At 40.5% G+C, this 15,320-nt stretch overlaps 1 protein-coding gene across 3 annotated transcripts in view; it reads left to right on the top strand.

Moving 5' to 3' along the window:
* wdhd1 (WD repeat and HMG-box DNA binding protein 1) overlaps positions 1-15,320 on the top strand; it is a 76,346-nt gene that overhangs the window by 10,183 nt on the left and 50,843 nt on the right. For 2 of the 3 annotated variants that reach the window (XM_078562645.1, XM_078562643.1), the window contains 7 exons: positions 305-416; positions 1,337-1,488; positions 1,806-1,917; positions 8,568-8,618; positions 10,183-10,278; positions 13,568-13,660; positions 13,985-14,091. In XM_078562645.1, coding sequence (XP_078418771.1) covers positions 305-416; positions 1,337-1,488; positions 1,806-1,917; positions 8,568-8,618; positions 10,183-10,278; positions 13,568-13,660; positions 13,985-14,091 — 723 coding nt within the window. Of the gene's footprint in view, positions 1-304; positions 417-1,336; positions 1,489-1,744; positions 1,918-8,567; positions 8,619-10,182; positions 10,279-13,567; positions 13,661-13,984; positions 14,092-15,320 lie in introns of those variants that run through there. The other variant, XM_078562646.1, reaches the window with a different exon arrangement.

The raw sequence follows: 15,320 nt of genomic DNA, 5'->3' as shown, positions 1-15,320 counted from the left end.
CGAGGGATAAATGTTGGCATGGACACTGAGAGAGCTCTGCAGATGCTCTTTCAATAGTGCCATAAAATCTCTTGCAGTCAGCCAAGAGTCCTCGGTTTAAGGTGTCATCTTTAAGACAGCACTTTTGACACTGTAGCGCTCCCTCAGTACTGAAGTGTTATCCTAAATTATTAGCTCACCCTGGTATGGGGCTTGAACCCATGACCTTCTGACTTAAAGGCAAGAGTGCTTCCATTATAAAGACTGACAAATTTTTTCAAGGACCTTGGGGTTCCTCATTGCGTTAATCTTATTGAAATTCCAGATTTATCATAACCAGTGGCAGTGATGGCGATATTAGAATATGGGAAAGTTTAGATGATGATGATCCCAAATCGATCAATGTGGGTGAAAAAGTTTATTCGCTGGCTCTCCGGGTATGTGATGGCTTTGCCCTTTTACAGATGTATTTTCAAATGATTCGCAGTTATAAATTGTATATGTCTTGCGTTGACTTGATCAGATATGTAGTTTTGCAATTCATGACAAATGTTTGCCATTCACTATGATAGGCAGCCACCTACATTTGGCAGTGACAGTTTTCGGCATTATTAAATTTAAAAAGTTATGTAAATACAGCAAAGATTTGAATTTAACTGCTGAATGACATATGCTGTTATTTGTCATGTCAAGATTTTGAAATTAAATAATATGAAATTTTATTTAATCAAAAATAACTACCTAACTTATAACTGAATAACACTGGAATGCCTGCAAGCATTGCAGAAAGATTTGTAGCAGAATAACACTTAAAGGTTTCAAGTCCAAATTATTAGACTAAAACAGTCATGAAAGTAGTTGGAATTTTTCTCCTTGTATGTCTAAGTACTTTGAACATTTTTCATTTTACATTTTTAGATTTGTATTTATTCTGGAACCTTAGATTTATGCACCTTGTCCAATTTAATGTAGATTTTTAGCCCAATTACTGTTATTTTTTGTTAAATATTTATGATTTGTACATCATTCCACTTTATAAAAAAAAAACTGGGAAGCATTTGTGCCAATTGTGTTGCAGTGGCTAAATTAGTGCGTTAGTTACACTCCACTGATACAACGAACAGCAAAAGTAGTAATCTCAGAAGTAGAAATCTTATAAGTATCAAGTGCTTTTACATAACTAATTGGCTTAGGGAAAAAAAATCAATCTCCGACTTTTATCATGAATGCTTTAACCATGTGGACTTTAACATTCCAACTGCAACTTAAGAAGAAAGAATAAGTATTTAAAGAATAAGCCATCATTTATGATTTAAGGTGAGCAATAATTGAAGAATACTTTTATTTCTGACTTTAGAATGGAATGCTTGTTACCGCTGTTTCTAACAACATTGTTCAAGTCCACTCCTTCCCTGAGGGTTCACCAGATGGAATTTTAACTCGATTCACTGCTGAAGCGAACCACGTTGTCTTCAATAATGCTGCGACCAGTGTCGCTGCTGGTTCCAGGTAGTGTAAGACTGGAAAATACTACAGTATTCTAAATTACTACATATAGCAAACTTTAGGTAATTGTTATTATTGTTGCTAAAGAATTATTTATAAATTTTAAGCTAACTACAACTTTTGGAGGGGCAAAGGAGAAAGAATACAGATGGAAGATTAAGGACTATTGTTGATTTTGAACCCAGTGTATTAAAGTTAAAATATGCATATGTGCTTTATTTATGTTAATGAAGAGGATTCACTTTTTTTCTTAATCTAGGATCTGAATGCTGCTTCAGGTTTTGTGTAAAGTAGAATAATTGTGTGGGTGTCCCTTGCAGTGACTTTATGGTGAAGATCATTGAGACAAAGGACAATAGTCAACAAAAGACAATACGAGGTCATGAAGGCCCTATCCTCAGTGTGGCTTTTGATCCAAAGGATTTATTTCTGGTAATAAACTATTAATGTAATTTAATCCCTGCAAAATCTGTGTATGGATCTGCTGTTAGTAGACTATAAAGTGTTTTAGCGGTGTACATTTTTAAAGTATGGCTAATTTAATGCTGCTAAAATAGATTTAGAGTTTGGTTTCATTTTAAGAACATAAATAGGAGCAGGAGTAGGCGACTTGGCCCTTGAACCTGCTCTACCATTCAGTAAGATCATGGCTGATCTGATCTTGACCTCAATTTCACTTTCCTGCCTGCCACACCATAACCCTTGACTCCCATCTAGATCAAAAATCTGTCTAACTCAGCCTTGAATACATTCAATGACCCAGCCTCCACTGATCTCTGGGGTAGATAAGTCCAAAGATTAATGACCCTCAGAAATAAGGAGGAATATTTTTTCTCTGTCTTAAATGAGAAACCTCTTATTCTGAAACTCAGCTCCCTAGTTCTAGATTCCCCCACAAGGGGAAACATCCTCTTAGCATCTTAGCTGTTAGTCTTCCTCAGGGTCTTGTATGTTTCAATAAGGTCACTGTTATAATTTTGAACTCCAGTGAGTATCAGCGCAACCTTTCCTCATAAAACAACCCTTCACCCCAGGAACCAACCTAGCGAATCTCCTCTGAACTGCCTCCAATTCAAGTATATCCCTCTTTAAATAAGGAAATCAAAACTGAATATCAATAATCGAGGTGTGGCCTTACCAATTGTCTGCATAGTTGTAGGAAGTTTTCCCTACTTTTATATTGTACCCTCATGCAATAAAGGCCAACATCCATTTGCCTTCCTAATTACTCACTGTACCTGCTTGCTCATGTTTTGAGATTCATGCACAAGTGCACCCAGATCCCCCTATACCACAACAGTAGTCTTTCTCCATTCAAATAATATTCTGCTTTTCTATCCTTCCCACCATCGTGAAGAACAATAGGTTTTCCCACATTATTCCCCATCTGCCAAATTTTTGCCCACTCATTTAACCTACCTGCATCCCTTTGCGGACGCTTTGTATCCTCCTCACAATTTACTTTCCTATCTATCTTTGTGTCATCAGCAAATTTAGCCTCATACATTCTATCCCTTCATCCAACTCACTAGTATAAATCCTAGGTAGTTGTGGCCCCACTACTAATTCCTGTATCACCTCACTAGTTACCGCTTGCCAGCCTGAAAATGACACATTTACCCCGACCCTGTTTTCTATTAGTTAACCTTTATCCATATTAATATATTTCCTCCAACACAGTGAGCTCTTATCTTGTGTAGTAACCTTTTACGTAGCATCTTATCGAATGCTTTTTGGAAATCGAAATACATTCCATTCACTGGTTCCCTTTTATCCACCCTACTTATTACATCCTGCCAGTTTCAGAACTGGAAGACCTACAGTTGATATGATATTATCAGTCCAGCAACTGCAAGAGAAATGCCGTGAACAAAGGAGACCACTATATCTTGCCTTCATCGATCTCACCAAGACATTTGACCGTATGAGCAGAAGCGGTCTATTTAAGCTGCTGGAGAAAATTGTCTGCCAGCAGAAGTTGTTCAATGTGACCTCTTTCCACGGCAATGTGATGGGTAAGGTCAGCTATGAAGGCAACATTGGAACCCTTTGAGATCGCAGTGGGGCCAAACAGGGTTGTGTTCTGGCACCAACACCCTTTGGCATATTCTTCTCTTTGCTTCTGCCACATAGCTTCAGGTCATCTACAGAGGGCATCTGCTTACATACGAGAACTGACAGAAAGCTGTTCAGCCTTGCTCACCTGAGACCTAAGACAAAGGTATGCCAAGTCCTCATCAAAGAGTTGCTCCACGCTGTCTAATCTGCGCTAACATTCCACACTGAAGAACACTTTCAGTGGCAAATGGACAGACTCTCTTATGCCTGTTTGTAGAGTGTTTGGTTTGACCATCACATTCAAGAAACAAAGTTCATGACCCAGGGTGTCGCCATACTGCCATACATTTAGCGTTGACTGTGTGACGCTGGAGGTTGTTGATAGCTTCTGTTATGGACAGTGATGGAAGGAGTGCGCAGTTAATTCTAGCCTCACTTCTCTGAGAGTCATAACAATAGTTTTAATGTTTAATTCACCCACAAAACTAGCCAATTGCTACCCTTTGATATTGTTATTCCCAGCATAAAAAGACTCTAACCAGGCTTCTTTCAGTAAACGCAAAAAAGAATGATTTATTATCAAACAAAGTACTTTTTAAAAAAACAAGTTAATAAACTGGTTAACATACAAGTTGTAGTTTAGAAGTATAATGATTTCTTCCTTTAAAAAAAGAAAGATATTCAAACCCCCTACACTCTCTCAAACACAAAACAAACACCGTACCCTGCAGAAGCTGGAGTGTGGGAACGTTACTTTTAAATGATAAAATTCGAAGAGATCTCAACACTGATGATCTAACAGAATTCTGGTCACAATAGGTCTGTATGTTCCTTCAGGCAGATTTTTGTTTGGTGAAACTGTCCTTGATAACTCTTGCTTATCACAACTTTGTGAACTCCCAAAAAAAAGATGAGTTACCCTGATGAGATGCTTCTGGGGAAAGTTTAACACAAAGGTGGGGCAGAGAGAGAGGGACAGAGAGTGTTTTTCTTGCAGCTTGTTTCTAAGGCACACACACGCGCACACACACACTCTGCCTGAGAGTTTTAAAGACAAGGTTGTTCAAAGAATACCTTCTCAATTTCTCTGCTCCTCTCACCCATTCTAACCTGTCTCCTTCTGAACTTCGTTCTCACAGGTCCAACCCTGACTTTGTTTTCAAACCTGCCGACAAAGGTGGTGTTGTTGTCTGGCGTACTGACCTCTATCTCGCAGAGGCTGAGCGCCAACTTGCAGACACTTCCTCCTACCTCCCCCTGGACCATGACCCCGCCACTGAACATCAAGCCATTATTTCCAGGACTATCACTGACCTCATCTCCTCTGGAGATCTTCCCTCCACAGCTTCCAACCTCATACTCTCCCAACCCTGGGCAGACCGCTTCTACCTCCTCCCCAAAATCCACAAACAGGATTGTCCCGGTAGACCGATTGTGTCAGCCTGTTCCTGCCCCACGGAACTCACTTCTTCCTATCTTGACTTTGTTCTCTCTTCCCTTGTCCAGTCTCTTCCCACCTACACCCACGATTCCTCTGATGCCCTACATCATATCAACAATTTCCAGTTCCCTGACCCTAACCGCCTCCTCTTCACCATGAACATCTAATCCCTCTACACCTCCATCCCCCACAGGACTCTCCGCTTCTTCCTTGATCAGAGGCCCGAACAATCCCCAACCACCACCACTCTCCTCCGTCTGGCTGAACTTGTTCTCTCACTGAACAATTTTTTCTTAAACTCGTCTCACTTCCTCCAAATAAAAGGTGTGGCTATGGGTACCCGCAAGGACCCCAGTTATGCCTGTCTCTTTATGGTGTATGTGGAACATTCCTTGTTCCAGTCCTACTTGGGCCCCCTCCCACAACTCTTTCTCCGGTACATCGATGACTGTTTCGGCACCACTTCATGCTCTCATCTGGTCCTGGAAAAATGTATTAACTTTGCTTCCAATTTCCACCCCTCCATCACTTTCACATAGCCCATGACACTGACACTTCCCTTCCCTTCCTTGACCTCTCTGTCTCAATTTCTGGTGATAGACTGTCCACCAATATTCATTACAAGCCCACTGACTCCCACAGCTACCTCAATTACAACTCCTTACACCCTGCTTCCTTTAAGAACTCCATCCCATTTTCTCAGTTCCTTCGCCTCTGCCGCATCTGTTCCGATGATGCCACTTTCCAAAACGGCGCTTCTGACATGTCTTCCTTCTTCCTTAACAGAGGTTTTCCATCCACGGTGGTTAACAGGGCCCTCAACTGTGTCCGACCCGTCTCCTGCACCTCCACCCTCACGTCTTCCTTTCCCTCCCAGGATCATGATAAAGTCCCCCTTGACCTCACTTTTCACCCCATCAGCCTCCGCATTCAAACGATCATCCTCTGCCATTTCCATCAACTCCAGCATGATGCCACCACCAAACATATCTTCCCTTCACCCTCCCCCCGTTGACATTCCATAGGGACCGTTCCCTCCGGGACACCCTGGTCCACTCCCCCATCACCCCCAACACCTCAACCCATTCCCATGGCACCTTCCCATGCAATAGCGGAAGGTGCAACACCTGCCCCTTTACTTCCCCCTCTTCACCATCCAAGGGCTCAAACACTCCTTTCAAGTGAAGCAGCACTTCACTTGCACTTCCCTCAATTTAGTCTACTGCATTCGCTGCCCCCAACGCGGTCTCCTCTACATTGGAGAAACCAAACGCAGACTGGGTGACTGCTTTGCGGAACACCTTCGGTTTGTCCGCAAGTATGACCCAGACCTTCTTGTCACTTGCCATTTCAACACCCCATCCTGCTCTCATGCCCACATGTCTGTCCTTGGCCTGCTCAATGTTCTAGTGAAGCTCAATGCAAACTGGAGGAACAGCACCTCATCTTCCGATTAGGCACTTTACAGCCTTCAGACTCAACATTGAGTTCAACAACTTCAGACCATGAACTCTCTCCTCCATCCTCACCCCTTTTTGACCCCCTTTTTTCAAATATTTTAAAATTTTTATATATATATTTTTCCCCACCTATTTTTATTATTATTTTAAAAATTTATTTCAATTTTTATTCATTGTTTTATCCCCACCTTTTAGCCTATTTCGATTTTTTTTTCCCACACTGTCCCCTCTCCCTACCCCACCCCCTCTAGGGCCATTTGTCACCTGCTCATCCTGCTTTCTACTCTTAATGTCACCATTAAGAGTAGAAAGCAGCACTCTTTATGGTGTATGTGGAACATTCCTTGTTCCAGTCCTACTCGGGGCCCCCTCCCACAACTCTTTCTCCGGTACATCGATGACTGTTTCCTTTAGCCAGTATCACCACCATCAGCACCCCTTTGACCTTTTGTTTATGACATCTTTTGCAACCTCCCCTTTGCCTCCACCTATCACTGGCCTTCTACCAAGCTTCACCTGCCTCACCCCCCACTTAAACAGTATATATTTCACCATATTTTTACATCTCTTTAGTTCTGAAGAAGAGTCAAACGGATTCAAGGTTAACTCTGTCTTTATCTTCACAGATGCTGTCAGACCTGCTGAGTTTTTCCAGTACTTTTTGTTTTTGTTTCAGATTTCCAGCTTCGGCAGTATTTTGCCTTGTTCAAAGAATATTTCTCTTAGGCCAGGTGTTTTTAACCACTCAGCAAGAGTCTTTAGCCTGGCAACAGCAGTTCTTTGTTAACTTAGATATAAAAAGTATCTCTTCCCCCTTCAGGTGTTCTCCCTGGACCTCTATCTTGACCAATGGCTTCTTGAAGAATGGCATATTCACAGCCTGAACTAATATTGCAAACTTCTAAAAATCACTTGAGAGGAAGAATGTCCAAAACTTATTTGTCTTTCAAATTTTCCAAAAACGGGTTCCTCACACTTCACATATCTAGGTTCCACAATCACCAACAATCTGTCACTTGATGGTGAAATCAACACACACCTCAAAAGCTGCAGTTGTTACGTCCGAACTGAGTAAGTGAGTGGAACAACAGCAACCTGGCTGGGAACAAACTGCGATTCTACCACGCCTGCATCCTCAGCGCACTGCTTTGCAGTGGTGAGACTTGGACAGCATATGCTAGGCATGAGAAATGGCTGAACAGTTTCCATCTTCACTGTCTCAGATGTATCCTGAGCATCTCTTGGCAGGATAAGTTCACCAACTCTGAGGTCCTGGAGCGTGTTAATTCCATCAGCGTACAATCATTGCAAAGCCTATGATGGCTGTGCTGGCTCGGTCTCGTACAGCAGATGGATGACAGCTGTATACCTAAACCATCTGTACGTGAACTGGCCACTGTCATGACCTCCTGGGTGTCTATATCTCCGCTACAAGGACCTACAAGAAAGATATGAAGATGACAGATGTTGACACTGACAACTGAGAGAACAGTTGCTGACCTCTTGAGGGTGACTGTTTGTGAGGGCATTGGAAGAGACAAGCAGAAACAAAAAGCTCAGCTGGCCAAGAAGAGGGCCCAGGAAAAACAGAGGCCAGTGAATCAGCCCACTGTCTTCCTCTGCAGCAAAAGTGGCAGAGACTGCCATGCCAGAGTGGGGCTCCTGAGCCACGCAAGGCGATACTTAACAGAGTTGACCACCACAGTACAAACCATCGTCATACGAGATGGATGGCTGCCTTTGTTGTTACATCCTCAAAGGACTCTACTAATTTTGTCAAACACTATTTCCCCTTCTTCAAACCATGTGGATGCTGCTTGATTGTATTTGGATTTTCTAGATGCCCTGCTTCTATTTCTTTGAATACGGAGTTGGCATTTTCCTAATGGCAGAACTGGCCTGTAGTTTCCAGCTTTCTATCTCCCTCCTTTCCTGAGTAGGGGCATTACAATTGTGGTTTCCATTCTGCTGGGACCTTTCCTGTTAAAAGTTCAGGACAGTGCTTTTGATATTTTAAATGACTACAATGTGCAACTGGGTTTTTGTTTTAATGTATGCAAGTTTTTTTTTATAGTTCAGTATTTAAATTGTTCAGTGCATAACAATCATATTGCATTTTACAGGCTTCCTCTAGTTGTGATGGGTCAATATGTGTCTGGAAAATTGCTGATCAGGTAGGTTGGACAGTTTTATGCTTGTGGTCATATAGTTGTATACATCAGTATCAGATTTGTTTTACAAAATAAACATTTGTAGAACACTATTTCTCCTGCCAACGCAATATGGCTATACAAGATGGCCACCGATACCCGTCTGCACACGTGCTCTGGTGTGCTCGTGCATAGAAATCAAATGACGTCACTGCTGGAGCCTGCAGCCTGGAACTCAGTGACAGAAGGGGGAAGAATGAGGGAGGCAATATAGCCTAATGCTCACAGCAACCTACAATCCACTTACATTACTGGGATAGTGAGACAGAGTTTAGTAATATTGACAAACATGACTGCAGTAAAGTATCCCACAAGGAAAAGATTTTGCTTTCCAGTTTGCAAATCCTTCCCTTCTAACCCCCTGTAAAATGTGTTTCCAAAATCCATCATTGTCAGTCCAGGATAGAAATTCACAACATACTCGCCTCCTCTTGCCAGGAATGGTGATGACTGTGAATGAGCCCTGCTGCACATTGCCCCTGTAAGCGGCCGCTAACCTGAGCCAGCCATCAGCATATAATTGCACATGCACGCCATTGGCTGCAAATACAGCCTTTGTAAAATTATACTGAAAGGTGGTATGTGCAAAAATCGCAAGGTTTTAATCTTAAATTGATGTTTGTGTGTGTGTCTGTATGTTTTAATTGGATTAAAGGTTTAAAGGTCTGAAGGCTTTGATGTAACAGAAGAGAAGTTAGGTTTGAAATGCTAAATAGGTAAATATGAGTGGCGTGTTAGAATGTAAGGTGTAAAGGGACATTTGCATTTGTGAATAAACTAAACTAGCTTGAATTCAAAAGAGGGAGTGAAATATTACACCTAACCAGCAGAAGTTATGATTACTGGTAAAACTTAGTGCTATGAGAGATTTTTATTATCAGGAAGGTCAAGTCCAAAGACATAGTGAAACAATGGGTATTTGCATTCAAAGGGGAAAATATGTCTAAAGGAGCGAAGATTGTGTAAGGGTAGGCAGTCTAAGATTCAACAAGTGTGAAATGCCTTCAGCCTTTATGTACCAAACTGCTGCTTCCAGGGACTGAAGTTAAGAGAACTCACTTTGAATTCGACTGTTCAGGGTATTGTTTACTATGCCTGGGTCTTTTAAAATCTGTGTTTTACTGTTGCCTTAACGAAGGTGTAACTGGGAATCAGATTAACTACACGATTTATAAGTTATTGTAGCAGTAATTTGTAGATGTATGTATGCGCTTACAATCTTTTCTTTTATTCATAACGCTCGGTGGTCTTATTATTACTGAGTTCAAAGCCCGCATCTCAAAATATACAAATTGAAAATTAGTTGTGACAGTTGTTTCAAGTTTCCCTTTGGGAATTGAACAGCTCAGCATTTACCATCTGCTGTGTCATAACGAGAAGCAGTGTGGACTTTCAAGTCTGCATTCCGGTCCCATTCATGAGGAATTCTTCAATATTACGGAATTGCTTAAATCTGCTCTAAAACAAAAAATATATTTCAAAATAAGTGTGATAATTGGTGTTGAAAAGCTATTTTTCTATTTTGTAGACTCTTGTAGCAAGTTGGCCACTACTAACTAAATCCAATGATGTGAGCCGTGCGACATCAATCTGTAGACTTGAGTGGCAACCGAGGATTGGAAAGGTAAATGTGAAATCACCGTACAAAAATTATTTTCAGAAAAGCCGTAAAATTGTTTTTACAGCAGGGACGAAGTAAAGATTTGTATTTATTGGTTAGGGATTTAATCCTAGTACTGCCTGGGTTAAACAGGTCAGAGGTCAAAAGTCTGGTACAAAAGGAAATCGAATGTAAAGTTAATAAAATTATTTGTGCATACAATCTGATTTGCTGATAGAAAATGCCTAGTTAATTAAAGGAGTTTATTTTAATTAAATTAAGTTTTGTTGCCCTCTGTTCCTAATGATTGGCAAACTTTGAAGATACATAGTTGTGCCTGCAGTCATCAGCTCATAGGCCACCTTTGCTGTTGCAGTGAGCCAGTTGATAAGAGACGAATAACATTTGGCTAGAAATGATTTTAGTTTGTGTAGATCTGCAAGGTGTCAATCATGAAAAAAGTTGCTGTTGTATTGTGTTCATAATTTCCTTCAAGTAAAGTGAAAAATTTGCTCTTTAATTGCTGGAAAGTAGACCCTTACTGGATTGGCCAGTTAATGGAGTGACAAATGTGGCGGGTATTTCAAATTCCTAATCGATGCTCTAAGCAGTAGGTTAGGAACAGTAATGGTCTTAGAAGATAAGTTCTGAGAAGCATCGACTTGGTTTAGATCTGGGGAATCTACACAGACTTATTAAGTTGGCATCCTGGAAGTGAAGCAACCTCACGAAAGACTCTATCGAAGCCTTTTAATCGAGAACCTAGATTTAATAATTACTTATAGGCAAGTCTGGTATATTACTATGAAGTTGGATATTTAGTGTAACAAGATATACAATTGTTTTGTGTAGATTATTGCACTGTGTTGTAGGCAATTGTCTATCAAATAACTGTTGGAGCTTCACACCTCCGTTCGTGGAACTTCCATTATGTAATCAGAAAGATGATAACGTAACACTGGCTAACGTATGATGGATTTTGCTATTTGAGCTTTTCTATTGGAGTTCTTAGTGCTTGCTGTCCACCTAATGAGAGCTCAAATCTGCAAATTGGTAGTTTTATAACCAACATTTTATTTATTCTTTCATGGGGTGTGGGTGTCACTGGCAAGGCCAGCATTTATTGTCCATCCCTAATATCCCTTGAAAAGGGGATGATGAGTCACCTTCATGAAGCGCTGGCCGTTTATGGTGTAGGTGCTCTTAGAGTGCTATTAGGTAATTCTAGGATTTTACCCCAGTGATGATGGATTGGTGATATGTTTCCAAGTCAAGATGGTGTGTGAATTGGAGGGGAACTTGTAGCTGCTGGTGTTCTCATGCGCCTGCCTCCCTTGTTCGTCTAGGTAATAGACATCGCGGGTTTGGAAAGTGCTGCTGAAGAAGCTTTAGCAGGATCCTGCAGTGCACCTCGTAGATGGTGCACACTGCAGTCATGGTGCACTAGTGAAGGTGGGAGTGAATCCTTACAGTGGTGAATGGGGTACCAGTCAAACAGGCTGCTTTGTTTTAGATGGTGTTGAGCTTCTTGAGTGTTGTTAGAGCTGCACACATTCAGGCTAAGTGGAGAGTATTCCTTTACACTCCCTTCTGATTTGTGCCTTGAACGAGATGAATAGGCTTTGGGGAGTCAGGAAGTGAGTTACTTACTACAGAATTCCCAGCACCTGACCTGCTCTTGTAGCCACTGTATTTATAAGGTTAGTCCAGCACATGAGAGAGATGGAGTATGGTGCCTACCTGAGTGGAGTCACATCAGCTCCAAGCTATCATACCTGGTCATGAAATATAGAACTGAGTGATTTCTCAATGGGAGGCTCATGGACCTGATAGCACAACCGAACAAGCCTGCAGTGATTCTTTCATTAAAAGCAGCTATCCTGAATCATTTGATGGACTCTGGCTGGGTAGACTTGCCTTGGGGGCTGGAATTCTTCCTACTCTGCTGATAGGAGCAAATACACTATGAGAAGGATTTAGCTATTTGAATAAGTAATATGAAACTTACCAGTACCACGTGTTGATGAGCTACAGGTAAACTCAGTTGATAACCTGAATCTAGATCCTTTCAACTTGGGTAAGTGGAATAGGGTCTTTTTGGTGCAATGTGTGTACTGTAGATCATCAAGCTTTAATTGTGTGCATTTATCTCAGTTGCTTTGTTCGAAGACTCAAGTATTGTGATATGTTTCCAGCAGGATATGTAAATGTAGATCAAATTATTAAATGTTGAACAGATTTTGGTAATTAAATTTTAATGATTAAAGAGTACATATGTAATTTGAATAATTTGTTACAGATAGGAGGGGGGTTAATTTAAATAGCACTAATTTCTCCTCTCACCACCGTCAATAAACCGAAAGATGTTTTGATTTGTTTCCTTCTTTATAAGTGGTGGTGTATTTCCCCAACCCCTTGGTTTTTGTGCGATCCAAGTTTCTATTAATAACCCCACAGCAAACTTGAGATGGGATGAACTCAAAGTTTATTTGCTCAAAACGTGGGGAATAGGGTTCGCAACATCACCTCCACATTCAGACAGTGAAGAGAGGGATAGAGAAAAGAAGGTTTTATAGTACAGAGGTCACAGAGAAAATAAGTATTGGTTCACGTGAGTTCCAGAGTCCAAAATCAAAGTTCAATGAGTTATTCATTCATAGAGGGCAGCAGGCTGAAAACCAATGTTGTAGAACTCACTTTTCCAGTGGTGGTGACTTCACATGAAGAGATGAATCCACCTTGTAGGCGATGGCACAGAACTTCTAACAGAAGCAGTGTAGATGAGGCCAGGTGTTCAACCTGAGCAGAGCTCCTCTCCTCTGGCTGCTAGTCAGATGCTAAAGAGCAGACTGAGTTATTCAGTTCAGCAGGCGATGTTAACTTGTTCAACAAGCCAGAGGCCTAGGTCACGTGACCCCCACCTCCCCACCAGGTCTTCAACAAAGGATGTGTATCCACCATCTGGAATTTGGCTGGGTCTCAAATACTGCTAAATGTCCCAGCCATTATGAGTTGAAAGGAACACTTGAGGGGACTTTTGTCTTAGCAGACCCTCTGGGTCTCCTGCTGGCAAGTCGAGGTATAGCTCTCTTTGAAGTTGGGCTGTGCAGTTCCCAGGTAATCGTTAGTCACTCCTCAAAGATAATGAGGTGAGAGTTTTCCCAAGACTGCAAAGTGGCTTCTTTTGTTCTGGGGTCACAGACAGATGTAGGTTATTTTATACTATATTTTACAAAAGTGTACCGTGTGAGGTCTCAGTCCATCACAGTTTTCTTCAGTCTAATTCTGTTTTTGTTTTGGTGCATGCACATAGTTCCTGGCTGTTCCAGTAGAAAAGGCTGTGAAACTCTTTGAAAGGGACACATGGGAAAATACTGATAATCTTTCAGATGATAGTATAAAGAAGGTAAGTTTTACGTTACAATTAAGAACAACTTTAGTGAAATTGAATAAAAGGAAAATAAATTGCATAAATATGCAGTAAGGATATCATTTCATGAAGCAGGAATCATTGAGAATAACTCTCTCATAAACTAGTCCTGTGTAGAGTACAACTGATGTTTTGAAAAATTACTTTGAGAAAATAGTTAAATTCTTGTAAGTATTCTTGCTAATTGTTTTCAGAAATCATGATTGTTTTGAAAGGGGCACGGATATTAAAGGCAAAATAGATATTCATGTTTTGTTTGAAATGCTAAACTTAGCGAATATTCTCCTTTTTCTTCCTCAGCCATTAAATGTTGCATCATGGTCTCCTTGTGGTGGTTATGTGGCTGCTGGGAGCATTGATGGATCAGTGGTAGTATGGAATGTACAGACCAGAAAATGTGTTGAAAGGTATAATATTCATCGTGTAAATTTGTGAAACTCCATTATAGTTTGAGGGTGTTGATGATCAGCATCTCACTCAACTGTGTATGGGATAAACTACAGTCAAAACTCTTCCTTTCCTTTATGGGGTTCCCTTATTTGCAATGAGAAATCAAAACATGGAGGAAACATTAAAACTTCTTTTTAAGAAATAATTTGTCCAAACATATCCTAAGAAAAGGGATTATCAATTTAGAAATGTTATTGTTTGTCTTTGAATTGAAAAAAAATTTATTTACTTTAGCTTACATTCCATCAATTAATACAATGAACCATTGCTGTGTTGCTTTGGATTTTGAGAAATCATTTTGTTCAAAATGGAGGTGTGATATTTCATAATTGTAAAAACTTTCTTGGCATAATTCTGACATGAGTATTCTTGGGACTATTTTTAAGTACTTTCAAGTGTCAATAAGAGTTAAGAGTATAATAACAAATGCTATTGTTGAGACAGCTTAAGAATGATTGGAGCAAAGGCAATTCACTTGCATAGTTTCTTGGTGGTTGAGTCATTTAAGCCACAGTGGCAAGGTATGGGTTTACGCCTATGACTTTTTACAAGGCATTTTTTTCAAAAATGGAAGGGTAGTCATCAGTCAAATTGCCACAGGGTGTAAGTTGCATCACTCTGTAGGTTGGAAGCGTTGTAAAAGTGTAGTTGGCTGTTTGATGTCGAACTTGCTGAATAAACTTAATAATTGCAACTGAAGGCTAGAGAATAAATATCTATAAGAACTGGGATTGAATTATAAGAATTTAAGCTCACTCTTTGAATATATCTATGACTCTAACTCTTAGCCCATGGTGTGGACTATTCACCAATGAGAGAATGGGCAAGTGGTCTTGCCTCTGACCTCCTATTTTCTTCAGTTAATGACCAGAGGATATGCGGGAGCAGTGGTCTGCTTCCCCAATTGCCTTTGGAAAAACATTTCATTTCTTATTTGCCACCTTTCCCCAAATAATCCATTTGACGATAAAGGAACTTGTCATATATGAAACTGAAAATGTAAATTTGCATCCTGCTATTATTTGGTGTTGCAAAGAATTGTGACACAGCTCCTAAAACTGAGTTAGTTGAACATCAGCAAGGCACTGAAAAACTTTTCTAGTCTAATAGCCCAGCACTTGAGAACTGATTGATAATTCTTCTATATATACTTAAGTATTTAAGATGTTATTATTGTAAAATTATA

The sequence above is a fragment of the Cetorhinus maximus genome, chromosome 18 (assembly GCF_964194155.1).
Source record: "Cetorhinus maximus chromosome 18, sCetMax3.hap1.1, whole genome shotgun sequence".
Lineage (NCBI taxonomy): Eukaryota > Metazoa > Chordata > Chondrichthyes > Lamniformes > Cetorhinidae > Cetorhinus > Cetorhinus maximus.
Note: the sequence above shows the minus strand (reverse complement) of the source record. Positions and strands in the feature narration are given on the sequence as shown.